General features: G+C 39.2%; 2 protein-coding genes across 3 annotated transcripts in view; one reads left to right on the forward strand and one right to left on the reverse strand.

Moving 5' to 3' along the window:
- LOC131693155 (phosphoserine phosphatase) overlaps positions 1 to 26,931 on the forward strand; it is a 45,980-nt gene that overhangs the window by 13,292 nt on the left and 5,757 nt on the right. The gene's annotated exons all lie outside the window — the stretch shown is intronic.
- LOC131693154 (beclin 1-associated autophagy-related key regulator) lies at positions 15,894 to 18,000 on the reverse strand. The gene is made up of 3 exons (XM_058980748.1): positions 17,516 to 18,000; positions 16,400 to 17,454; positions 15,894 to 16,335 (listed from the first exon to the last, which is right to left on the reverse strand). Exons 1-3 carry the CDS (start codon positions 17,710 to 17,712, stop codon positions 16,088 to 16,090), a joined length of 1,500 nt encoding a protein of 499 aa, XP_058836731.1. The 5' UTR covers positions 17,713 to 18,000; the 3' UTR covers positions 15,894 to 16,087.

A 26,931-nucleotide genomic window follows, 5' to 3' on the forward strand; every position in this document is an offset into this window, starting at 1 on the left:
CGGCTATTTCTAACTGTGCATCGCCATTGTTGAAGATCTCACTGGTAGTGCTTGCCTGAAGGACTAACGTGGTGGTTTTCTCCTCCAAGTCACCTGATGCAATGTCTTCTTCTCTAATCCGCTGCTCAGACACGTTCTGTAGCAGCACTTTGCTGATGGAATTCTACTTGCGGAGTGAAAATCCTACTGACTGTAAAAGCTCGACCAGCTTTCTTCCATCCTTCACGTCGTCTACACCTGAGGGCATATCGTCCACGTTGAAGTCCTGCTTGAGCACCTTAGCGGCATCTGGATGCGTTTCTTCTCCTTCCTCGGCTAATCTTTTGTAGGCATTTTGTGGCCAGATATGGCACAGACACGGTAACGGTGGTCAATTCCAATGGGCGGGTTGGCTCCTCGATAGAATCTCTCCACAATATCCGTTGTAGAGATTGAACCGTTGCCTAAGCTCGGACCATCCGGCACATCTTGTCGGGTACTATTACAAAACGGTGGATACGGAAGCGTAACGTGATGCTGAGGAGGTCTTCCCGAACAACGGGACCGACCATCAAGCCGTCGTTCAAAGAAATGCCCGTTGATGTTCGACAAGAGCCATCGAAAACTATTCGAAGTTTCGTGGTGGTACTGTCCGGATTTAGAACAGCATGATGCGGTAAATAAAATGTCTTCCCAGCAGCGGTATCCTGTCTTGTGATCGAGAGTTTGGTATTCGTGGATAAGCTCGGAATACCCCGTTTTCAGGTCTGGGTTAGCTGCAAAACGTCGTGCGAGTCCCATAAACCGTTTGAGAGCAATTGCCTTTGAATCTCCCAATTTGCTAATAACATATTCCTTCCTTGGCAGTGCTACAACAAATCTGCCATTCTCGTCTCTTACTGTAGTCTCCTTGAAGAACTATTCGCAGGTGGTTTTTTGACGGAATTGGTGCTGGCGGTTCGATAGGTCTCCAATTCCCAAAATCTGGTGAGCTGCCCTTCGATCTCCGCCGTCGAGCACACGTGAACCAGTGAACATGCCTAGCTATATGTACTGTTGGGAACTCTTCCCGAGACTATCCACCCAAACATCGTATTCTGTAGAGTCGGTGCCGTTGGAAGCCTTTTATAGCTCATCTTTCAGCAAATCCTTGTAATATTCGGCTCCAATAATCACATCGACCTGGCTAGGCTCGTGGAAACTGGGGTCAGCTATCAACGTAGAATCTGGAAGATCCCACTCGGCAGGATTGCAACTCGTCGTCGGAAGTAACACAGTCAGCTTCGGCAGCACATGGAACTGCATCTCTTCAGTGAATGGCGAAATGATCCTAGACCTAGGACCGACCTCTGCAGTAACTAATTTGGTGGTAACCGATCGAGCTAATCCAATCCCTTGAACCGACAAATATGTAGGAGACTCACGGAACTGCAGCTTGCTTGCAAAACTCGCAGTTATTAGACTGTGCTGGGAACAGCTAAAAGTCAAAAATTGAACCAGTCTAGTGGGCACATCCTTCGAATTTTGATGAGTTTTCCACTGACGCAGCGTGGCGGAATGGAGCCTGGAACATAACATATATGCGAGAATGGTGCTCCACTCGGTGGTGTTTTGCCCAATCTTGTCCAGCATTTAAAGATTTTTTTTTTCAAACTCACTGATGAGACTGTTGAGTTTTTCATAGTTTTCCCTCTTGAGCCCTTCTATGGCGAAAAGTGCGTCTAGATGAGCTTTCACGATTAACTTCTTGTTTTCATAACGGTTCGTTAACATTTGGGACCATCCATAAATGGCGTAGCATTATATGGGGGAGGGGGGAGTTTTGTATTTTGTGATGATGTTTGACGACAGGGAGGTAGGGGGTCATGTCATGCTACGTAGCTTTTTTAAAGGGGAATAGGGATTGACCTGATGTCACGAGAATCATACCCGTTTACTCTAACTAACATCGTTTTTGGATTTTTTAAAATATTTACGGGGACAACGAGGGGGTGAGGGTTACGGTCAAGCTACGTAATTACCAGGGGGGTATATAGAAGTTTGTGACGAAATGCTACGATGGGGGAGGGGGGTGTTGAAAATCACTCAAAAAATGCTACGTCATTTATGGATCATCCCTTTCCCACGCAACGTTGTAGTTTACGGCTGACAATCCCACGGAACTGATCTCCTGCAATGCGTCTCCTGATAACGATGAGCTCAATTAGGTGAAACGGTCCATGACGGTCAGCTGAGAATTATTGTGAATGCGAATTTGAAAGGTGTCGCGAAAGGTTACCCACTCGAAGATCTTACCACGGAACGACGGCATGACGGAATTCAGGTAGCTTCACTTTCGAAGATATCAGCGTTGGGTGTACACCGAAAACATACTGTATCGATTTTGTTGGCTATTTTCGGCAAATTTGAGACTAAGAGAAACGAAAGCAATGAAATTGAAAGACGGATAGGTATTCTAGAGCGAATCAGTTATAAACTTAGAACGGAAAACTAGAACTAGGCAAGCTCATATGGGCATGATCGAAAGGAAATGTGAAGAATTCTTTGCCTTCTGCAGAGTAGGAGTTGGGCGTTGCACCCAAGTCTACCGCATGGTCTATGGTAGAACATAACTCATCATCATGTTTTACCGCCGACGACGGCGTGCTCGATATGATACGCATCTCGTTGAAGTCATGACAGTTTTCGGAAGCTGATGAGTGTACATCGTTGTTTACTATTAACCTTTTATATGCAGCTTTGAATTGCATACATGTAGGGTTATTACTACAACCTACAAATAAAAAAAGATATAACAACGGAATACGGACATTTGAACAGGCTTTCCCAGTCAGTATTTTTAGGCAAACATTTTTTTCAAATCGACTAGCTTTTGATACGATTATTTAACTAAAAGTGTTGATTGGGAAAGTGCATCTTAGAAATATTTAGATCATTAGCTTATATATGACACAATAACCAATTATTTCCTCCTCGTGATCGTATTGCGGAGAAGAATGTTTCTAAGTGATCTTGATTAAAACGGTAGCCATATATTTCAGACAGTTCACGACTAGACCAAGAAAACCTGTATTATTTACCGACGTCAGTATTTCATTCCACATCATCTGGGGCCCTATTCTCACAGTCACGTCACCTAGCGACTAGAACAAAATTTACTCTAGTCACTAGGTGACGTGACTGTGAGAATAGGGCCCCTGATCTTGTCTTCTCTGTAAGATCTTCATTGTGGTGAATAGTTCTTCCGTTGCTTTGAATAATTTTTTGTTCCGTACCATGTTTGTTTTTCTCATTTGTTCTTTAAACCCTATTCCGTGCAAATTTTTGCTGTTAAAAACGTCGAAACATATTCATGATTCTGGTGAAGTTAACAGCATTCAGCTTTTTCGAAGTATGGATTTGTCTTACGGAGATCATCCAGGGTGTCACCAACTTTATTACTGAACAGTTTAGTAGCCAAATCTACACGCATTTTTTCATTCTGAAAATGTATATGACGATCCAATGAACGTCCACTAAAACTGTGCCCATATGTGTTTTGTAAATCATTTTGCTTTTCGAAAAACTTCCATTCAATATCACCTTGATCCGTCTTAAATACCTGTTTCACACCGAGCGTGTTGCTAGTTTAACCATATGGCAAACATCCATTATAATAGTAATGGGTTCATCGGTAACTGGATGATTAAAAAAAGTTTTCAGTCTTACCATATTTCAAGCACGCTCCAAGTCTATTCGCCAGATTCTCAGCAGTTCCATAAAAAGTAAATGCTATAACAGTAACCCCGATATCTGATAGATACGAAATAACATTTTCTATTAAAGATGCCTTCTGATCTGTATTGAGAGATTCAGTTAAGAAATAGGTAACGGGCAATTTCCAAGCCTCAGCGACACCAGTGACCATGAACACAAGAGCTTCTTTGGCCATTGGCAATTCTTCTGCATTGTCTTCAATGAATCCACCAAGCTCGACTGTGCCGCTGAATCGCTTTCTGATATCGTCCCACACCACCTGTCGACGCATGGCAATCTCGTCCATCATCAGAGTTACCAAAAAGCGTTTTCCTTGCTCTAAGGATGCCTTTGCTTTAATTTGCAGAACAGACTTTGTTTCGGCGGTAAGTCCAAGATCACCTTCAATGGCTGAGTACCATCCAATGATAGATCTATGACTCGGGATTCTGTTTCCCAATGCCTGTCGAACATACTCATATGCACGCGGTGAATAAAAATGAAGAGTTACTGCGAAAGTTTTTAATGAGTTGCTGTACCGCTGACCTTTTCTTGGGGACTTCAAATTTTGTATCTCTCTCAGCAAGCTCCATGTTCCCTCAAAAGGACTGCGAAACATATTTGAGATTGCATACTAGTAAAAAATAAAACCCAACAAATCTTACCGAATGCACATGGTTGGCAGCATTCTCGGTAAGCATGTGTTTATCTCGTGCTTGGTCGACAAGATCTTCCAAACAAGCGATTCGCTGTTGGAGACGACGATTAGTTTGTTGTAATGCCCGCAATCTTTTCTTTTGGCTCGCATTGGACCTCCTATAAACTTGCAGAGCTTCATCGGTTGATATTTCGCGAAACTTCTCAATATCTCCTACATACGCACGTCTGGGCCTACAAGAAAGGTTTTAAAAAAGATAACTATTATGAAACAAGCATACCCTCTATTTGAGCTACAAGTCGAAGTGTTCAATACTACATCAACTTGAGAATCGTCATACACGAATTCGAGGTATTCCCTAAAAAGATGGCACAAAATAAGTCAAACTTTCGGTTTGTTTAATCAACATAAACTTACGTTTCAGAGATCGCGTTTTTTTGAAAAACTGTTGGAATGGTTGATTTATCAATCAATAGTTTTTTTCCGATAACCTTGAATTCCTCTGGCCGGAAATGTTTGCCGCAAATTCTAGCAAACTTTACCTCTTCTTTTGATATCTTTTGACCGGTAAAAATTTCGATGGATCTTGCCCAAGCAATGAAAATTTCGACATCTTTTGGGAATCTAACACAAAAATTCGATGAGCGCATGTTAGTTTGAGTCTTTTTAATGGAAAGGATTTTACTTGCCTATGACTGGACACACCACCTGATTCAACCGCTACAAACAACTTTTCACTGCATTCTTTTATAAAGCACTGCCTTTAAAAAAAATCTCAAAGAAAAATTAAAAACAAGCAAAACGCGTCTTTAAAATTTGTTGAAATCACGGCTGATAAAAAGACGACTCAGCAGGGATGCCACATTGAAATCTGTGTTTCGGTCAAAAAAGTCTTTTTACCATCTGTGATGACTTAAACAGGAGAAATATCTGTGAAAATCTGTGATAAATTTCCAAAAAATCTGTGCAAAATCACAACATTTTCAAAAATCTGTGAAAATCTGTGAAATTTTCATCAATATGCCAAAAATCTGTCACCTGTAAAAAAGAATCTGTAATCAAAAATTGTGAAAAAAAATCTGTTACATTACAGAAAAATCTGTGAATATGGTAACCCTGCGACTCAGTGTTCGTTCTTGTTTACGTTTTGCCAGTGTTGACAGCCTAACGATTTTACCACCCGAGCAACAATTAAACATATCAAAATGAACGTTGTTTACATTCGACAAGTTTTGAATTGAATCAACAACATTGGTTCGTAGCGTTCGTAGCAATGTGAACCTTGCTTAAAGCGCGCTCGCTGTCATTTTTGGAAAATAATCGAGCCAGAAAGCCAGCTTATGTTGGCTTCACTCATTTTTCAAGGAAACGTCAAAACATTCACCCTCTTGGCTTACTCCGACCCACAAGAAAACCCTTGGAAACTTCCTCAAGTCCATGCAGCCGAAAGTTGACTTGCCCACTATCAGTCTCCTGGTCGTATTTCTGGAGAAAAAGCTGCTCGCTGTCGAAAACCTTCACAATCTGGTATTCCCGCTTACGCAGCGATATGAGTTCTGCCACTTTGAACCACTGCACTTGGCCTACCTTGACTGATCGACTCGACGTTCCACACTACTAATTCGTGAAATCGTAAAATTTACAGAACAGGCATACTGCAACAGCGAGAAAGCAGATGGGAAGAAAGCAACAGGCGAAAAATCCGGCGGAACTTTCGAGACCAACTTTTATCAGGGACACACTTGCCAAAAACAAAATGGTCATAAATACCACCCAAATATCATGCACTCTACTCCCTTTAATTCCGCTCGGAATCCCCGCGTCCGGGATAAATCTGCCGTTGCACGATGACCGCCTAGTTTTCGTCACCGCTGAATGGCCGCCGCAGAAAAATGCACTCCGATCCACGCAATGGCGTCGAAAATGGTGATGCTCTTCTTCGCGCACTATCATCACACACTAACATACATAACACTCGAAAACAAGGCTTCGCCCGCTTTAACGGAAATTTTAAATATATTTGTAGCAGGGACTGTGGCAACATTTGCAATTATGGTGAACAATCATATGGGGGATAGACTACTAAGGAAAAATTGTTCCCAAACCTGAGGGGTAACCCACCAGCAAATGAGGGTTTGAGACCGTGGATAAAAAAAAAAACGGAGCTAGTGTTCTGGGAAAATTGTCGGATCGATGTTTTTTGAGGAAATTTCCTCATAGTGCTATGTCCGTTAGTCTGTGCTATCACCAGCCGCTTACAAATTTCACTTGGCGGTCTTCGCATAGGGATCAATGCCCGCTTTTAAAGTGCGCATTGACCGCACCACTGCGAACTGGCATACAAGTAAACTTTTCAACTTGTGTAAGAAATTAAACTGTCGCTTTGAAATGACAACAGCAAGTCGCAACTTGCCACTGGTCGGCGCTTCGATCAGCCAGCAACCACTATACGGGACTTGTAAGCAAGCTTGGATACAATTTGAAAATTATTTTTCATTTCAAACAATTTTTGGGAAATTCTGTATTTTTTATAGTGAATGTATAAATGTGGATCACTATTCAACAAGGGGTAATCAAATTTCGAGAAAGCATTAATTCTATTTTATAACAAACTCAGAAAATTTTGTGCAGTTTGATTGAATAGAAAAAAAATTTCTTCATAAAACAGGATGAATATGGGCGTGTTACAACAGCCACAGAGGTATTGGATACCACACGTGGAAATCAACGGAATGGCTGGGTTGGTATTGAGTGCTAAAGAGCGACGGGCGAGAAAAACCATTCTAGTAGCCGTTTGCTTGCAGTGGCTACACGTCAGAACAGGTGAGCTAAGGCCAGTTAACAAAAAAACTTCTTCGCCGTGAGAAATGTGGGCAAACGTATTTACGGACGTTTTGCCAGAAACGCTGCAAGGACGTTTTAAAAAATAAACAACATAATCAACGACTGAGATCTGTTGTCTCGTCGTCTCAAAGACTGTCGGAATCTGTTGACAGATCGTACAGGACTGCACTTGCGAAATGAGCACTTAGAGTAGAGAAAGTACAAATTGAATAAGGATTGAGGATGGAGTACAAGCATTGGATCAACCTTCGCTAGACGACGTGCGGAAAGCTATTTGAAAGTAGAAAAACGGGATGGATGGAGTACGGAACGATGTTGTCGACTAGTTCATGCAACTTGCAGCTCTAAAGACGTGTGATACCGATGTTAGCCGCGAGATAATAAGACGTGTCGTGGCTGCGCCACAATGCCACTGGGTTGGACATGTAGCACGAATGCCGAGAGACCAGCTAAACTTTTGCTCAACAAACAACCTGCAAGAACTGGAAACTGGTAACTTACCAAAATTGTTAATTTACAATAGCAAGTAGACGTCCATCGTTTGACCCGTGCTGAACGATTTTTAAACATTTTTTTTGACTTCTCAACGGGTAGTCACGGAACTTGCCCTTCTGTTTCGACAGATATCCCTGCAAATTTTTAGGGCCGGCTACGATTTTACTGGCACTAACCATAGTGTAATACATCTAATCACCTATCTCTAGCTCATTCAAATTAACTACCTCGGCTCGGTACACGCCTTAGCGAAACCGTCCATATGGTTCGCATGTGTCGTGAACGCCGAGAAACACCCAGCTAAAGCAAAATATATTCAATTGTTTATTGATAGAACCTTTCGCTTTACAAGCGTTTTTCCCTACGTCCAGTGCTATCTATGGGCACACACCCTCTGCCCGAGTAGCGACCAATTCTAGGTAGCCTCTCTGTCTCTCTCCAATTGGCTTTACTCAGAATAACCAAAATATACAAACATGTCGCGCAACATGCCAGCGCATATAAAATAAGCCTTGGGAATTAATAAAAAAACATTCTTAGTCTTACCTTAGGGACGAGCAATCCTTACCTTCGAAAAAACCAAAAGGTAGCCAAAAGCTACCAGATGGCGACCGTGAAAAAGAAAAAGTGAAAACGGTGCAAACCAACAAACGAAAAACTCAGTTGCATGAAATCGAGCAAGGGTGCCACAGAAAAATAGCCTCTAACTGAATAATATACTTGGAAATGTGAATGTATCAATTTTGAACAGGAGTGATAAAAGTTCGTTATAAGGATGTTTACGAGAAGTTAAAGTTGATCCTGAACGTGATCGGTTTGTTGATGTCATTCTTTTTGAACTATGAATCGAGAAAAGTTCGATTCCGAACAAGTGACGTTTTGAAATAACTGGTTATACCTGGATAAGGACATTCAAGTGTTTGACAGTGGCAACAAATTCAGACTACTGATTGGTGATCGATAAGCATGCAAGTTTGCTTTTGGCAATGAAACAAACGTGTGAAATCATCCACACCGAAGAAGAATTAGTGCCACACAGAGAACTAGTGCCACGTAGAACCAAGAAAACGGAGACACCCGCATAACACCATGAGGAAGTGAAGCAGCTGTACGGCAACAGTTTGGTAACTATGCCACCACCACCGCCGCCGATGATGGCCCCGTCGTCACTGAAACCAGCTGCGCCGGTGGCGGATCGAGAACCGGGCAACGCACAGGCAGACCGAACCAGCCTACATGCCTACACACCCGCCACAGGCCCACGAGTTGTTACAAATTAATTCGACACGTAGCAGTACCTCTCCCTACTCGGACGGTTTGGGTGCATGACTGTCGGAGAGTAACGGTGATACTAGCAACAGCAGCAGAATCCGGAGGTAAGAGTTCGATGAACAGAAAACGCTGTTTTCTTTCCAATGCATGAAATACAGATGTCACCGGAGAAGATGCAAATCAAGATTCATTTTAACAGCATTGTTGAACTTACGTCAAAAACCAAACAAAAATGAATAATTTGTATATTTTTATTTCGTGTAGTTTTCAAACGGTTCAGAATATCGCCCTGACGTCAACAGAAAAGTGACAGAAAATTTTACGCGCATTTAAAAAAAAAAAAAACGAATAACTTAGAAAAAGGAAATACCTTAACGATTTTTTTTTCCTTTAAACAAAACTTAAGTCATCTTGAAAACAATCATATTTTGGAAGATTTTAGTTAAAATTATTTTGATTTGACAATACATTTACACTATGTTGTTCTGTTGAGGAATAGTACAATAATCCGACGAAAATAAAGTCAGGATTCTATTTTAGCTTTTGTTCTTATTCAGTGTAATTTATACCAAAATCAGATAGTCTATCAAAATTGATACACTACAAAGCAGATCTATTAAAGATACATTACAATCCAAATAATGTATTTTGATCCTTCCATTTTCCAAATTGCTCTTAAGACATGAGATATAGTCGGGATTGCAAAAACAAATTCCTCCCAAAAATGTTTCACCACAACCTGTTCACCGAATGTATGGATATTAAATTATTATATACTGTATGTTAAATTTTAATTATTAGATACTAATACATTAAATTTCAAAAAAAAAATGGGGTCTAGAACAAGTAAATCCCCGACAGTAAGCGGAGATCCGCAAATAAATATAATTAATAGCTTGGAACAGCACGCAAATTGGCAAGATAACCAAGATACGAAGTACTGGTTATTACTGACCATTTGTTCCATACAACTGATATTCACAATTTATCAAACGTACACAAGATACGTCAAGCGCCAAGCATTTAAGAAGGCAAGGAAATCGCTTGCAAGTATAGACCAAATTTAGAATGCACATAAATTAGAGATAAAACAGACTAACAGATAGACAAGTTAACATACGCATTTGTTTTTGCATGCTCATGCAAAGGTTACGAGAAATAGACTCGCACCTTTGCAGGATACAGCTAAATTTAAATAAGAGCAAGGGCAGGGCTAGAACCCTACAAGGTATTCTAGAGAAAAAGGAAGAAATTTCCGATCTCTATAATGAATACAAAAGCAAATTAAATAAATTAAAACATCGGATATCGCACGAAGAGTGGAACATCGAATGCGATAAGTTTCTAAATTTAAAAACAAAGTACCAAGCATCATTAGAGATCTTGGATACAACAACAATATTAAAGAAAACTACTTTAAAAACTCTAGCTAAAACAGCCATATTTTGCAGACGGCTATCGGCAGGTAAACCAAAAATGCCTGACTTTGATATTAAAACTGCGACAGCCATCGTACAAAAGTACGATGGAACTGCTGACGAGTTGGAGGCATTTATCGACTCGGCTCAGTTACTAAAAGAAATGACATCGGCAGAACATATGCCGATGGCAATAAAATTCCTTAGAACTAGATTAACGGGTAAGGCAAGACTTGGCCTACCCATTAACTTAGTATCAATTGATGCACTTACAGCGGATGTAAAAGCCCGCTGTGCATCAATCAAAACCCCAGATGAAGTTCTCGCTAAATTGAAATTTTCACAACAGCGAGGACCTCTCAACAAATTTTGTGATGAAGTAGAAGAATTAACACTTCAACTGCAAAACACTTATATAGAAAGGCAAATTCCAGGTGATGTAGCAGCTTCAATGGCTACAAAAGCTGGAGTTAATGCCCTAATTCACGGTTTAAAAAACCATGAAACACGTACTATACTTAAAGCAGGAAATTTTTCCTCAATAAAAATAGCCACACAAAAAGTATTGGAGAACTCGGAGCACGAAAGCCACAGCGTACCAAATGCACAAATTATGCATTTCCGGCACCGTCAACACTACGATCGTGTTGACAACACACGAAATTATCGTGGCAATACACGTGTTAGAGATTTTGATAGGCGACGTCCCAATGCACAAACTAACCGATATAACACATATGGTAACATGCAGCACTATACTCCTAATAATACACAAGCTAACCGATTTAGCACAAACGGGGACACGCAGCAATTTTACCAAAACAATAACAGAGGACGAGGAAGAAATAATTCGACTCCTCAGCATAACAATTACCGCAGTAAGCAAGGTCAGGGACGATATATATATGTCACTGACTCAGCACCAAGCAGCCTACCTGATCAACCAACAGCGGACCGAATCCAACCACCGCCCAACCATCTTTTTTTAGGAAACGGGCAGTCTACACATTAAACGTAGCTGCCTCGAATTTCATAAAGCTCAAATTGAACAATTCGAGCAAGATGTGCACTTTCCTGGTCGACTCAGGAGCTGACATATCACTCATTAAAAGCGAATGTATCTTGCCAGGTACAAGCATAGATACAACTCGCAAATACAAACTAAAAGGGATTATTCCTGGTGAACTGCAGAGCCATGGAATTACCAAATGCATCTTTTACATGCAAGACACACCTATTGAGGGTACTCTGCATATAATTAACGATGATTTTCCTATACCAACCGATGGTATTATTGGAAGAGATTTTTTGGCAACATACCGATGCTCGATAAATTATGATGCATGGTTGCTGTCAATGCATGTACATAACATAAATATAGATATACCTATACACAATAATCTAGGTGGCTCAACCTGGTTACCAGCTAGAGCAGAAACATATAGAATAATTAATAATTTTAATCCAGAAGGAGACGTTGTGTTAATTGCCTCAGAGATCGCTCCTGGAGTATTTAGCAGCAACGCAATTGTAAATAAAGAATCTCCTTATATAAAGATTGTAAATACCAATAACGAACCCGTTTTAATCAAACATTTGTTACCACAATATGAACATTTAACCAATTTTCAATTGGCGACGATCAGCGAAACTGATTCTCGGAATATTAAACGAAATGATGCTCTCCAAGAGGAGCTCAATTTAAAAAAATTTTCGGCATCTGCAAAAGATAGCCTTATTAAATTATGCAATAAGTATAACGATATCTTCCACCTAAAGGACGACACACTATCTGCAAACAATTTCTATAAACAAAAAATACACCTGAGTGACAAATCACCAGTATATATAAAAAATTATAGAAACGCGCATAGCCAGCGTGAAGAAATGTGCCGTCAAGTGGACGACTTAATCAAAAATGATGTGATAGAACCATCTGTTTCTAATTATAATTCACCCATTATGCTTGTTCCAAAGAAAACAACTAGCACAGAAAAGAAATGGAGACTAGTTGTAGATTTTCGGCAACTAAATAAAAAATTACTAGCCGACAAACTTCCTCTACCAAGAATTGACGACATTCTTGACCAACTTGGCAGAGCAAAGTATTTCTCTACTCTAGATCTACAGTCCGGTTTCCACCAAATAGAAATCGAGAAAAAATCTAGAGAATTCACCGCATTCTCCTTACAGGAACGCGGACATTTTCAATTTAAACGATTGCCATTCGGACTCAATATTAGCCCGAATAGCTTTCAACGCATGATGTCAATCGCACTTAGCGGACTAGGTCCCGAGTGCGCATTTCTCTATATTGACGACATCATAGTCATCGGTTGTTCAATCAACCATCATCTTGCAAACTTGGAAAAAGTTTTTCAGAAATTAAGAAACCACAATTTAAAATTAAATCCATCCAAATGTAATTTTTTTCGAGCTGACGTAACTTATTTAGGTCACCACATTTCTGAAAAAGGAATTCAGCCAGATAAATCCAAATTTGATACGATCTGCAACTACCCTATACCTAAAAATGCAGATGACGTACGACGATTCGTCGCGTTCTGTAATTATTACAGGCGTTTTATAAAAAATTTTGCTCAGATAGCAAACCCTTTGAACAAATTATTAAGGAAAAACACTACCTTCGTTTGGAATATTGAATGCCAAAATGCATTTGATATGCTTAAAAATCAACTAATTTCCCCAACAATTTTACAATTTCCTGATTTTAACAAAGAATTTGTTCTAATAACAGATGCTTCCAAAATTGCATGTGGTGCTATCCTAGCACAAACATATGACAATATTGAATTACCAGTAGCATTTGCCAGCAGAACCTTCACGAGAGGCGAAGCAAATAAATCTACTGTAGAACAAGAGTTAACAGCCATACATTGGGCTATTAACTATTTCCGACCATATTTATACGGACGAAAATTCACTGTTAAAACTGATCATCGACCGTTGGTCTATCTTTTTTCAATGAAAGAACCATCATCTAAATTAACTAGAATGAGACTAGACCTAGAGGAATTCAGTTTTACGGTACAATATGTACAAGGTAAAATGAATGTAGGTGCTGATGCTCTTTCTAGAATAAATATCGACTCTGAAAAATTAAAACAATTAAATTTATACGTGGTGCAAACTAGAGCAAATACTCGCAAACAAACAAATTCAAATATAGACGCGATATCGAATGATGCTGAGCCCGATCAACTCAAAATCTACGAGTCGCTAAACAATGAAGAGGCATATAACCTCCCAAAATTAATGTTAACACAAGAAAACAACAAAATCCATATACAAATCATGGATAAAAGCTACAAGAGGGAATTGACTCCAGCGTTAACAGTCCCTAGCAAGCTATCAAAAAACCTAGGTCACATTTTACAAAATGTGGAATTACTGGCAAACAATAAAAAAATTACCACTTTAGCTCTAGCGCTAAATAGTGAGATTCTTAAGGATATGAATATTCAAGAATTTAAAGATAAAGGCCAACAAATATTGAAGAATGTATCAATAATTCTATATACTCGCCAGCAAATAATAGAAAATCCTGAAAAACAAAAAGCAATTATCAAAGCCAACCATGACACACCGATAGGCGGTCATGTTGGATCATATCGATTATATAAAAAACTTCGTTGCCAATACTATTGGCCAAAAATGAAAATACACATAAGAGAATATGTAAAAAATTGCCTAAAATGTAAACAGAATAAACATACTTACAAAACTAAAGAAAACCTCATACATACTCCTACACCTACTAAAGCACTAGATAGTATCTCAGTAGACACAATCGGTCCATTTTCAAAATCAAACAGTGGTAACCGATATGCCATAACAATACAATGCGATCTGTCAAAATATGTAATAATCCAAGCGATTACTGATAAACAAGCAAATACGCTAGCAAAGGCACTTGTCGAAAATTGTATCCTTGTATATGGCGCACCCAAATTAATTAGAACAGATCAGGGAACAGAGTACAAAAATGAAGTATTCTTACACATGAATAAATTGTTAAATCTCAACCATCAGTTTTCTACAGCATACCATCCAGAAACAATTGGAGGTTTAGAGAGGAATCACCGTTGTCTGAATGAATACGTAAGACAGTTTATCAATCACGCCCAAACGGACTGGGATGATTGGCTGCCTTACTATGCGTTCTGTTATAACACGACACCTCACACAAACCACCAATACACACCATTTGAATTAGTATTTGGTAAACAGGCAAACATCCCACAAAATCTCATGTATTCCGAAAACACTCACACACAACCCATATACAATTTTGACCAATACCACGCAGAACTAAAATACAAACTACACTTAGCAGCACAAAAAACAAAAGCAATATTAGATAATACAAAGCAAATACGAAACTTAAGTCAAGAGAAAATAAGTAACCCAATTGATGTAAAACCTCTAGATAAGGTAATGTTGCAGAACGAAAATAGAAGAAAGTTAGATAAAGTATACCAAGGCCCGTACACAGTTATTTCAATTCAGCATCCAAATATTACCATACAAGAAGATACCACAGGTTTAAAACAAATTGTTCATAAAAACAGGATAATCAGATTATAAAAAAAAAACCACATACCACAAATGTACATCCAAAATATAAAAGCTATCTGGAGAGAAGCAAAAGCTACAAGTTTTTTTCGAATAATTTCACTTAGTTACATTATTCTTCCAAAAGGAGGGTGGTGTAATACATCTAATCACCTATCTCTAGCTCATTCAAATTAACTACCTCGGCTCGGTACACGCCTTAGCGAAACCGTCCATATGGTTCGCATGTGTCGTGAACGCCGAGAAACACCCAGCTAAAGCAAAATATATTCAATTGTTTATTGATAGAACCTTTCGCTTTACAAGCGTTTTTCCCTACGTCCAGTGCTATCTATGGGCACACACCCTCTGCCCGAGTAGCGACCAATTCTAGGTAGCCTCTCTGTCTCTCTCCAATTGGCTTTACTCAGAATAACCAAAATATACAAACATGTCGCGCAACATGCCAGCGCATATAAAATAAGCCTTGGGAATTAATAAAAAAACATTCTTAGTCTTACCTTAGGGACGAGCAATCCTTACCTTCGAAAAAACCAAAAGGTAGCCAAAAGCTACCAGAATAGTTCTATTTCAAAACCCATTCACACATTTAAAATCGCCAAATCTTATCAAAGCGAGGCCACCGAGTACGTTGACTTATTCTGGTATCAGCAATGTGTCTCGTTTTCTTCGCCTGACAAAAGTTCGACATCAGCGTATTAATTGCTTTCGGAACATCTCCTTTTTGTTTAGAAGTCTCCTTCTCGCCAAAATAAGTTCTAGCTTACTATATTACTTGGTGGCGCCATTCACATTTCTTGTATCCACCTTCTCGGCGAAAATTCGGAGCTACTACGGTATTGCACCTCAGACTCAGAATTTCGAAATTATTAACCAATCAAGAACTTATTCGCTATTAGAAAATGTAATCTAGTTTTATTTGATCGGTATGTCAAGGAAATAAAAAAATATATAGTGGCTAGAGACCAGGCAGGCCTTAAATTCATCTGCTCAGCTTTGAATGGGAGCCATACGTAATCCGGTTATTTTCCAGTTTCTTATCACATGTTACGCGTGCTCTTGCGTCCACCTTGAAAGCCCGAAATCACATTTACTTCCCGGTCCAACCCTTCCACAACGAGGTGACGGAAGCGACAGCACTGGTCACGAGACTCGTCGTCGTTACTGGATTATTGTGTGGGTGGTGGTTATAATGATGGTGTGCCTGGTATCGATGAGTATTACTGTAGGGCAGTGCACCGGTTCCAGCAGTTCCCGTCAGATGTAGAGTATCTGTTTCCACCGACGGTGGAAGATTGTTTGGAACCGCTTCCCATTCGTGCTGTAAGTTGGATTCGCCTGAAATTAAAAAAAAACACCGATGATATTTGGACTCAATACGTTCCGTCAGGAGATAACTCACCATCCGAGTCGGAATCTTCACCTGTGCCCAGATGCTGCGTCAACGCTGCATCGAGCTGCTCGTTCAAGCAGAAGTTTCTGTCCATCGGTCCCAGCCGGCCCAAATCCGCATGGGACGGATTTAGCAACCGCTGGACATTCTCCAGAGTATGTGTTGGACGAAGTTCAGTTAAACGACAACCTTGTGTGTAGCATAGGTAGAGAATGTTTGCATTCAAACGAGCTACCTTCCGATTGAACTGTGTCTCCGAGAGAGCTGTGGTGCAAAAATCATTATAGGAGACTTTGTACGGCAGGCGGATGTCAAGATAGAAGCATATAATCTGTACCAGCTGAGTAGTGTAGGTAAGCGCGGCAGCTATTGTGTGTGCGGGATTTCTACTGGCCATATTCTTCGTAGGGTCTTCATTCTTACCTACAGAAGATACATCCGTGGCCGGGTTAACCGTGGCCCAGTCGTTGTACGCGGAATAGTTTCCATTACCAGGCAATGCCGGAGCAACAATTATGTGCTGTTTTTCACCGAAACTATCCTGCAGGATCCACTTTCCTCGTACGTATGCTGTTCTGGTCGCTTCAGAAATTTCATTGATCGTGTTTCTACTCTCTCCGTCGCTGCTAGAAAAACTATTCTTATTGCTGATAGCTTGCGAAACTGGAAAAATGTATTTGATCAGCTTTTCGATATCGTCCCGCTTAAGTTGCTTTAGCTGTTTCTGCAGCTCCATCAGTGATTCCCGCCGAAGTGCACTTTTCTCCAGCTTCGAAAGAACATAATCGCCAATCACCTTCACCTGATCCTCACAGCGAGGAAGTTTTATTCCAAGCATTCGGTTTGACTCGTGTAGTTCCTTTTTCAGCGCGTGCAAGCGTGAAACATTTTCCCTCTTCTCGGCCATCAGCTTCCGAATGTTGGCAATGTTCTCCGACTTTGCCTTAATCTCAGCTCGCAGCTGACAGCTTAGCCTTCGACGGGCCATCAAATGGACGCATTTATTTTCCAGCGTTACGTGAGCGGATTTGAGATTTTTGTAGCGTAGTTGCTTCTCCGAAAACCTGAGGAAAAATTAGGGGTAAAAAATACCTCTAACGTAACATTCTTTTTGCGTAAACTTACCTCTCCAGCAGATGATGAGATGAGTGCAGAAAGTCACCATTTCGAATGCAGTTTCTACAGTGAAAGTGGCGCTTGGAGTAGCTGCAGAGGGGACATCGTACGGAGCCTACACTCAAATTGGAGTCGTCATCGTCATTTCCGTACGAGATGTGAAAATTCTCCGGGGCTCCACCTTCCGAAGCCATGCTGATGGCCATCTGACTGTTTCTGCCGCAGTTCCTACTACTGAATCGATCGGACGCAGCGGAAATTTTTTCGCTGTTCAACTTTTCTGTTCTGCTCTCGTTATTGATGATGAAATATGAAACTGATTTGGTGGTTGACTAATCTCACACTAATGTCACTTTAATAATGGAAATGGAAAAACAGATTCACCACCGAACCACCACCCGAGTCGCAAAACCTATACGTCGCACTTGCTATTTTACTACAGCTACTTGACTGTTTCAGCTGTGACAAAACAAAACTAACAACCAGCTGGTGCTGCTGGTAGAGCGAGACTGAGTGATTTCATCGAATCAACTCGCAGCGGGTGCGAGAAGGAAGTCGCACGATTCAACACCAGAGTGCTGTCAGGCGAGGCGTTATGCCAGCGTGACGGGTGATACAAATTCACATACAGAAATCAGCTGATGACTGATGCAGTGCAGCCATCGGGTTTGGGTGAAAATGGTGGGTCAGGGCTGCAGTCAAAAATTCTAGGATTCTGAAAATTTTGCCGATTTTTTTTATTTAATTACAATTCTTTCTGTTTTTCTAGTTTCGTCTCAAAACTGTTTTGGTAAAGTTTGGCTCTATTTTTTTTTTGGAAATATTCTGTTTGTTTCAATTATAGGGGTTTTAATCCGAACCCAAGTGAACTGCGTAGTAACGTAATAAGCAATCGATTTGTTAATTCAATGTGCTCAATATGCTTAATTAAGGCAAATAATCGACTGATCACCAAAATGATCGAAAAAACAGCCAAGAGTTATATAAAACATGCTAAGCGATCTATTTCAAGATGGCAAACAAAAGTTTAGTACCAAATCGATTAGAAATATTAATTGATTATTATGATCGATATATTGATATTATAACCCAAGGCTGATGAACCGTAGAGGCTTTTGATAAACATTTTGCGAATGTTTTCTGCATAATTCTGGTCAATGACGAAAAGGCAACAAAGCGCTTTGTTACGGATTATTCTAAATACGTGCGCACGTTCCGTTCAACTATTTAGATCCCGCTGAATTCAACAAACAATTTTATTAATTCAACCTAACAACATTTCTGTGCGTGTAATATTAGTATTTTAATTGAATGGTGTGGCAAACAATCTGCAGTCCTGATTCGCTGCTTGAGCCACAGCCTCTATCTAACTAACGAATTTTGATTCGCCAGTTGAACCGACTGACGCATTTCGAAAAGTCCAAAGGATACGTTAGTAGTGTAAGTTGTCAAAGTAAATTTCCCATGAAATTTTGACGTTCAGATGCTTTTAGTTGGACAATGGTCCAACTAGTGGAGTTCCAACTAAAAAGCAGTCCAGTTAAAAAGCGACCAACCAGCAATCATGACTACATATAGTATCTGCAAAACTCATGGCCAAAGTAATGTTACATTACTGCATAGAAATCATGTGCCTACAAAACTGCAATTCTCTACACTAGAAGGAAAAAATATAATTTGATGACGCTAATCAACGTGTCGGAAGGAAGATTCTGAGAGTAAATCTCTTAGCGATATCAAATACAACATCTATTTTATTTCGATAGAGGTTAAGCGGTAACATGGGTGCTAGAGAGCACTGTTGATCCAGATCCTTCAAAAACATATAGTATAACGATATGTCACATAGTTAAAATATAGCACAGTTTGAATACTGTGTCTGTGACATATGACTTCTATAATAATCATTGCTTCATAGGCAAGGACTCGACGTCGCTTTTGGAAATGATTTGAGATAGTATCGTCACATTCGGAAAGCGATAGAAATTGTTAAATTTAAAATTAATTCTTTTAAGAGGCTAACGCGATGTTTATATAAACAAATTCATTATACCGCTACGGAGCGTAATTTCCTCACCCTTCGTAGTAGAGGTGTGCGCCACGCCGACGATTGCATGTAAAAGTAGTAAGCACATCGGCGCGACGCCGGCGCGCCGCCGATTTTTACCTGAAATCGGCGGCGCGGCGCACGCCTCTACCTCGTAGTAGCAGTCGCACAGCTGTTTATTATAGTAAATTAAGAGTAAAAACGAAATTAAAGTTTGTTTTGCTATTGTTAAGATTATATTGATTTGTAGACAGAGCTGCGCTAAATAAATTTAAGTGTTGGATACGTTGTACATAAAAACGTAGACTCCAAAAATACGCCTGTTGATTTTTTTTTCATAACTAGTTCGTCGGGATAATGACGGATATCAATATCTTTGTAATTATCTTTGTTTTTGGAACGAGTTTGACGAGTGGGTTTTGAAATACCGTCATCGGTGATTACTTTACGCCAAAAATAGAACGTTTTGTACATTACACTCAAGAACTACGATCACGCAACTTCAAATTTGAAACTGTTCGATGTTTTACATATGGCACAAGTACCTCCAAAGTCATTGAAAAGAACTTTTGAAAAATCGAGATTGAACGTGAAATCTAAAGAGCTAAAATTGGCATAAAGTCACCCCCACGAGGGGGCTACTTTACGCCAAATTTTTTTTTTCACAAAATCATGTTAACTTCTTCATTTATTGTTATGGATTATGCTAGTTATTTATGTGTGAAAGCAAATGAATGTAGTGCTCGTAAAAATAAAAGGGTGTGTTCAAAAACTGCGTACCACGCATCCAATAACCTTGTTTTGGAGAGTCGATAAGTCCTATAATGAAAAAAAGCAAGCCGAGAAAAAAAGCTCTACATGATATACTTGATATTAATGATATTGAGCCATAGGAATTAGACCATCTTGTTTTAGTATTTTTCTAAAAGTAGTTTTAATTGTGTTACGGAGTGCAAAGGCTTTTCCAACAGAAATGTTTTAATGGTCAGGTCAGTTGATCCATCTTTTATGACATATCCATTCATAATATGACGAATTTCGCGCCAACTCGAACAAATGTTGGCAGCACCCTCTCAGATTTTAATGAAACTTTCTGTACATGAGAAATTTGTCACAAAAAGCCACTTTGCATACTTTGTTTTTCCAAAAATGATCTAGACAAGCTTTTGAGAGAGTCAAACTTTTTTAACCAATTATTTTCAAATGGCTATTGTCTAAAAATAACAAATCCTACAAAAAAAAAGTTGTAGGAGTTATTTTCGCAAAATTAGTCATTAGTTGGGCACTTTCAAGAAAAAAAGTTATTTGAAACAAACTTTTTCTTGTCCAAACTGATTTTTTTAGTGTATTTTTATCGAAAACTAAACCAATGAAAGTCATAATCATCTCAGAATCTAATAAAACTCAGTTTGTCAAAAGATATTGTCCAATTTAGCAATTAAGGGTGTTTATACGCGATTAAACAGTTTTTAAACTATATGGGGTTGGCTCGATCGGTAGTTACCGAAGAAGCTGGTTTCATTCCAGTAAAGCACATTCAGAATTTAACCCTCAAAAAGGCAACCGGGTCTCAAAGGCCCGGCACGTTACAATTTTGTAGTTACAAAAAAATGTGTATGCAGTATAAGCTTGGGCATGGAAATTTTGATAAGTAGCTTTGAAATCTATAACAAAAATAAAGAATGTTACTATGTTTTAATTGCCGCAAGGTTCTACTGTATCGATTTTGTTGGCTATTTTCGGCAAATTTGAGACTAAGAGAAACGAAAGCAATGAAATTGAAAGACGGATAGGTATTCTAGAGCGAATCAGTTATAAACTTAGAACGGAAAACTAGAACTAGGCAGGCTCATATGGGCATGATCGAAAGGAAATGTGAAGAATTCTTTGCCTTCTGCAGAGTAGGAGTTGGGCGTTGCACCCAAGTCTACCGCATGGTCTATGGTAGAACATAACTCATCATCATGTTTTACCGCCGACGCCGGCAAACAATTCTTCACAAATCCTCGCCTAGAACGACCATGCGATCATTCTTCTCCCTTTCTGCTAGCATCAAGCCGTGACGTATGCATTCAATCGACACCAAGCTATCGGTGTCGCACCGATCCTATTATGATTGAACTACTTATTGATTTTTTCGTTCCGCACACACGGATGGCTGATAGCAATTAATGCCACAGCTCAGCTAGCAGAAATCGAATTTTTATCTACTTTTTTACCAACTAGTTTATATGTTACTATGTTTTAATTGCCGCAAGGTTCTACTGTATCGATTTTGTTGGCTATTTTCGGCAAATTTGAGACTAAGAGAAACGAAAGCGAATGAAAGCGCTCTAGAATACCTATCCGTCTTTCAATTTCATTGCTTTCGTTTCTCTTAGTCTCAAATTTGCCGAAAATAGCCAACAAAATCGATACAGTAAAAATAAAGAATTGTGAAATTTTCATCTATGGAGTGATGCGCAGCTATGTTTGAATTTTTTACATGCACAAAAAGGCAAGCCGGGCCTGGCAGGCCCGGTGTGCATGCAATATTTACTAGGAATACCACGGGTTTTATACATTAATATTTATCTGAAAAAAAAAACATTTTGATGAGTCCATCTTCATATTAACAGGAATTTTTTTCATGTTTTGATTGATTTTATCTTTTTACCTTTTCTTATAAGAAATTTTTTTTTGAAAGTTTGAGCGAATTCTATACATTTCTTTTCTAAGAAATGTAAAAATAGCATACGATAATGACGTGTGTCATATTTTTTTGGGTAAATACTTTTATTTCACCCACTGTGGTCTACTTGACAATTATTTGGATACAACATAACCTAACTCTGTCGTTATTGTCTATTTTTGCCTTTCTCAATAGAAAGGTATTGCAATTGCTCTGAAAACCGACTTTTTAACGGAGACCCGGAGGGCCGAGTGACATATACCATTCGATTCAGTTCGTCGAGTTCGGCAAATGTCTGTGTGTGTATGTATGTGTGTATGTATGTATGTGTGTATGTATGTATGTGTGTGTGTATGTGTGTGTGTATGTGACCAAAAATGTCACTCATTTTTCTCAGAGATGGCTGAACCGATTTTGACAAACTTAGTCTCAAATGAAAGGTGCAACGTTCCCATAGGCTGCTATTGAATTTCTAATGGATCCGACTTCCGGTTCCGGAATTATAGGGTGATAAGTACGAACACGCAGAAAATGTCGATTTTAATAAATTCTGCAATGAATGTATAAAGGTGAAAATTTTTCCAAAATATGACCACAACTGCTTCGATTTGTAGTATTAGATCACTAACATCCATTCAAAGTCTATTTGGCCACATTGGCCACCATCCTCGGTTCCGGAAGCCCCGGCGGAAGTATCTAAATTCAGAATAACAGTCACATCGGTTTCTCGGAGATGGCTAGACCGATTTGACTAAACTTGGCCTCAAATGAAAGGTAAGGCGTCCCCGTAAATGGCTATTTAATTTCATCCCGATCCGACTTCCGGTTCCAGAGTTACAGGTTGTGGCGTGCGATCACATAGCAAATTGTGATTCAAACCGATACTCCGATGAAAGCAAAAAAGGTAAAAATTTCGCTAAAATGTCTCTCAAACAACTTAAATTTGCTGTTCTAGGTCACCGACGGCCAACCAAACTTTCGTTGACTACAATAGCCACCATACACGGTTCCGGAAGTGCCCGGGAAAAGCGGCCATCTTTCAAAATTCACGAACTCACATCAGTTTCCCTGAAATGGGTGGGCCGATTTTCACAAACTTAGTCCCAAATGATAGCTATAATATCCCCACAGATGTCTATAAAATTTCGTACGGATCGCTTGTATGGTTCCGGAAATATAGACTAAATCGTCCGGTCACATATGAAATTCCCATATAAGCCGGAACTCAAAATTTTTTTCAAAGGGGGGACCCCATGAAATTTCAGAAATCGAATTCGTATTTTTGATGCCAAACATCTTTAAAATGCATGAAACGTCGAGATTTTATGTTATCTCGATTTTTTTTTTTTTTTTGTAAAAATCGACTTTTTGGGACTTTGCCGATTTCGCACCTTTTTTCAGTTCAATATTACCGTGGCTGTTTTTTCTTTTTCAAAATTTTAGAACTCGAATAATGATTTATTTTCCTGTATATAGTTGTCATGTGATGTATAATAATAAAATGTAATATATGCATTTAAAAGTTTTTAATGAATATAAACAACGCACACATTCTCGTGATTCACGATTGAGAAAGGCACAATTGCACCGCTAGGTGGATTAAAATAGGTTTTGTTGTATATTCTTTGTGTTATAGTTGTCGTAATTATTCAAATTGTAGGATCTAAAAGCAACAAAAAATTGAAAAGGCTATAAGACGATATACCCATGTTTTCAATCGTCTCAAAGAATCTGAAATAATGGAAGAAATTCGAGCAAATTCAACAGCAGACGATTCCGAAACTGATTTGCAAAGCGAGGAAGAAAATGTGAATGATATTGCTTCCGACGATTAATCTGATGCAGCAAAATATGAATACTCCGGTACTCCGGTTATGCATCAGAAGAAATTAATAGCAACCCAGAAACATTTATTGGTCGTGTTCAAACGAAATGGAGCTCAGAACCAATCGACAGTCGACGTGATCTTCCGAGTACTCACCTTTTGGAAAAAATGACCTTTTTACATCCATCGCCTTATACGCTGAAATCGGGATTTGCGGCGTGTTCGTACTCATCATCTTATAATTCCGGAACCGGAAGTGGGATCAATTAGAAATTCAACAGCAGCCAATGGGAATGCTGTACCTTTCATTTGAAACCAAGTTTGTAAAAATCGGTAAAGAATTCGCTGAGAAATAGGTATGACATTATCTTAGGAACTTGGTAAGTTCCCCCGGGGCATCAAGAACCGCCATAGCTGGCCCATGTGGTCGAAGTGCCTTCGGTGGGTCATTAATGATCTAGACATGCAAAGCCAAGTAATGTTGCACATATTTTAATTTATATTGCATCATTTGTACATCATGGTGGTATCAGTTTCTATGGAAATTTGCTGTGTGATTGTACTCTTCAACACGTAACTCCAGAACCTAAAGTCGGATCAATAAAAAAATCAATAGCGACCGATGGGAAGGCTGCACCTTTCATTTGAGACTAAATTTGTACAAATCGGTCCAGCCACTTCAGAGAAAAATCGGTGAGATTGTTTGCCACATACATACATCCATACATACACACGCACACACACATACATACATTTTACGATCTCGACGAACTGAGTCGAATGGTATAAGAGATTTGGACCTGCGGGTCTCGGTTAAAAAGTCGAAATTTCGACCGATTGCATAACCTTTCTATATGAGAACGGCAAAAAGGAGCTTGAATTTAGATGGCCCTGAGAGGCCCGGCTTGCCCTTTAATGTTAGGATTTTAGCTTGCCTTCACAAGGGTTAAGCTGGCTTGAGGTTTCTGTCAGAATTTCGAATCAAATAAAACAACCGATCGCGGCTCATTGCTTCATTTAAAACTGATTGTGGCTGGTTTGACTAGGATTTAATATTATTTACAGATATGTTCCGTTGGGATCATTTTAGATGTTTTGATGTATTTTTTTTTCAAATTTACCATTTGGTCGTTATAACACCTCGTACACTATTTTTGAGCTTCATAACCTTGAATGTCATGTGCGTCATGATATCCAAAGCCATTGTTTAATATTGTGGTTGTAGTTGAAAACTGGAAAATCCAACCAGACACAATCGTATTTTCTTTTGTTTTTAGCAATGGAACACACTACTCCCGACGTCGTGAATTAGCATTGAACAAAAGAGAATTGTCGCTGATAGGATTTTCCAGTTTTCAACTGTAACGATAATATTTTAACTGCACAAAAGATAGACAGATTAATGAATAGGGGAATGGGGGGCAAGTCCGACTCCGTGGGTAAGTCCGACACCCCATAGCTTTTCCCAGATATCAAATTTTAAATCATACAATAATAACAGGATATCATTAGTACGATTATTTTGAGTATTTTGATACACATATATGCCATATAGATTCATCCAACGTCACAAAATAAACAAAATATGCGAAAGCAAAGTTGATGCGCACTTGGATGTTATTTTTAGTTGAAACATTTTAAGGTTTTAACAGCACAAAAGCTTTGAAAATTACCAGTATTTTGCCGCACATTCTAATCTATTCTGCCGGATTGTTGATCAACAGAGTTCCGAAAAATCATAACGAAAACCGGATAGCTCACTACAAAAGGGTATGCTACTTCTAAGTGAATGAATCTTAGTAACAGGGGATATATTCTTCTTGCAGAACGGATCTTACTTCTTAGAATGGCTTCACAAGCGGCAATAAAGCTAAAAAAGATTAATGTGGAAAACCAAGTGTTGAACATTATTTATTCACACCACACATTCGTATGCTTTTCCTCTTGCTACGCGATGATATTCCAGAAAGCATAAATTTGCATCACACATACTCATATACACATAATTACACTTTATCACACATACACAGCACATTTTTAATGAAAAAATTGGACAAAAAGAAAGCTAACAAGGGTGTCGCTCTTGCCACTTCGGGGTGTCGGTCGTACCCGCAGCGTTTTTAAAATGTTATTTTTCTCCTTTTGGCAACCAATAATTTTTAATGAATCCAATTTTTTGAAACACTGAAAAAATTATATCTTGTTAAGAACCATCTAAACAAGGATTATGCACAGAATATGCAATTTTTGGAGCTTCGTGGTATTTTAGAAAAATGATTGCGCTTAGGGTGTCGGACTTGCCCCCGGTTCCCCTACTGAAATAGTAAAAAGTACTTCAACATGATACAGAAGAAATAAAGTCAGTAACTTGTAGGTCACGCTAGCCGTTAAACGATAAGCTTGCGCATGTAAAAATAAAAAATCCTGCATCTTGAGCTATTTTACCTTTGCACTTCTACCCATATATTACCTCTACAAAGGATAGAGAACCGATTGAACGATTCAATGATTGAATATGATGATTGAATCAAGATTAGACTCATCGAGTGGCTCGCAAACCAAAACAATAATATTCCAATCTGATTCACTCACATCCAAACATCATTCTTAGATAATATTGAGAGAATGGCTCTCCGACTTAGAACGAACGGGAGTCAATTGAGTGCCGCACAGCTGCTATCACTAATGAGCTTTGCGACAAGCTCAGTGTATACTTCCAGGCGTTTACTTCGTGAGACAAACACAACGGTTGGTAGCATGAGATGTATCAGAAGATGCATACAGATGAATGAATTTCGAATGTATTTTTCCCATACCTGCCTGCCTGGAAAGTTGAACTGATAATATCGCCATAGAAAACCTAGGGCCCTATTCTCACAGTC

This window comes from Topomyia yanbarensis, chromosome 3 (genome assembly GCF_030247195.1).
Source record: "Topomyia yanbarensis strain Yona2022 chromosome 3, ASM3024719v1, whole genome shotgun sequence".
In the NCBI taxonomy this organism is placed as follows: Eukaryota; Metazoa; Arthropoda; class Insecta; order Diptera; family Culicidae; genus Topomyia; species Topomyia yanbarensis.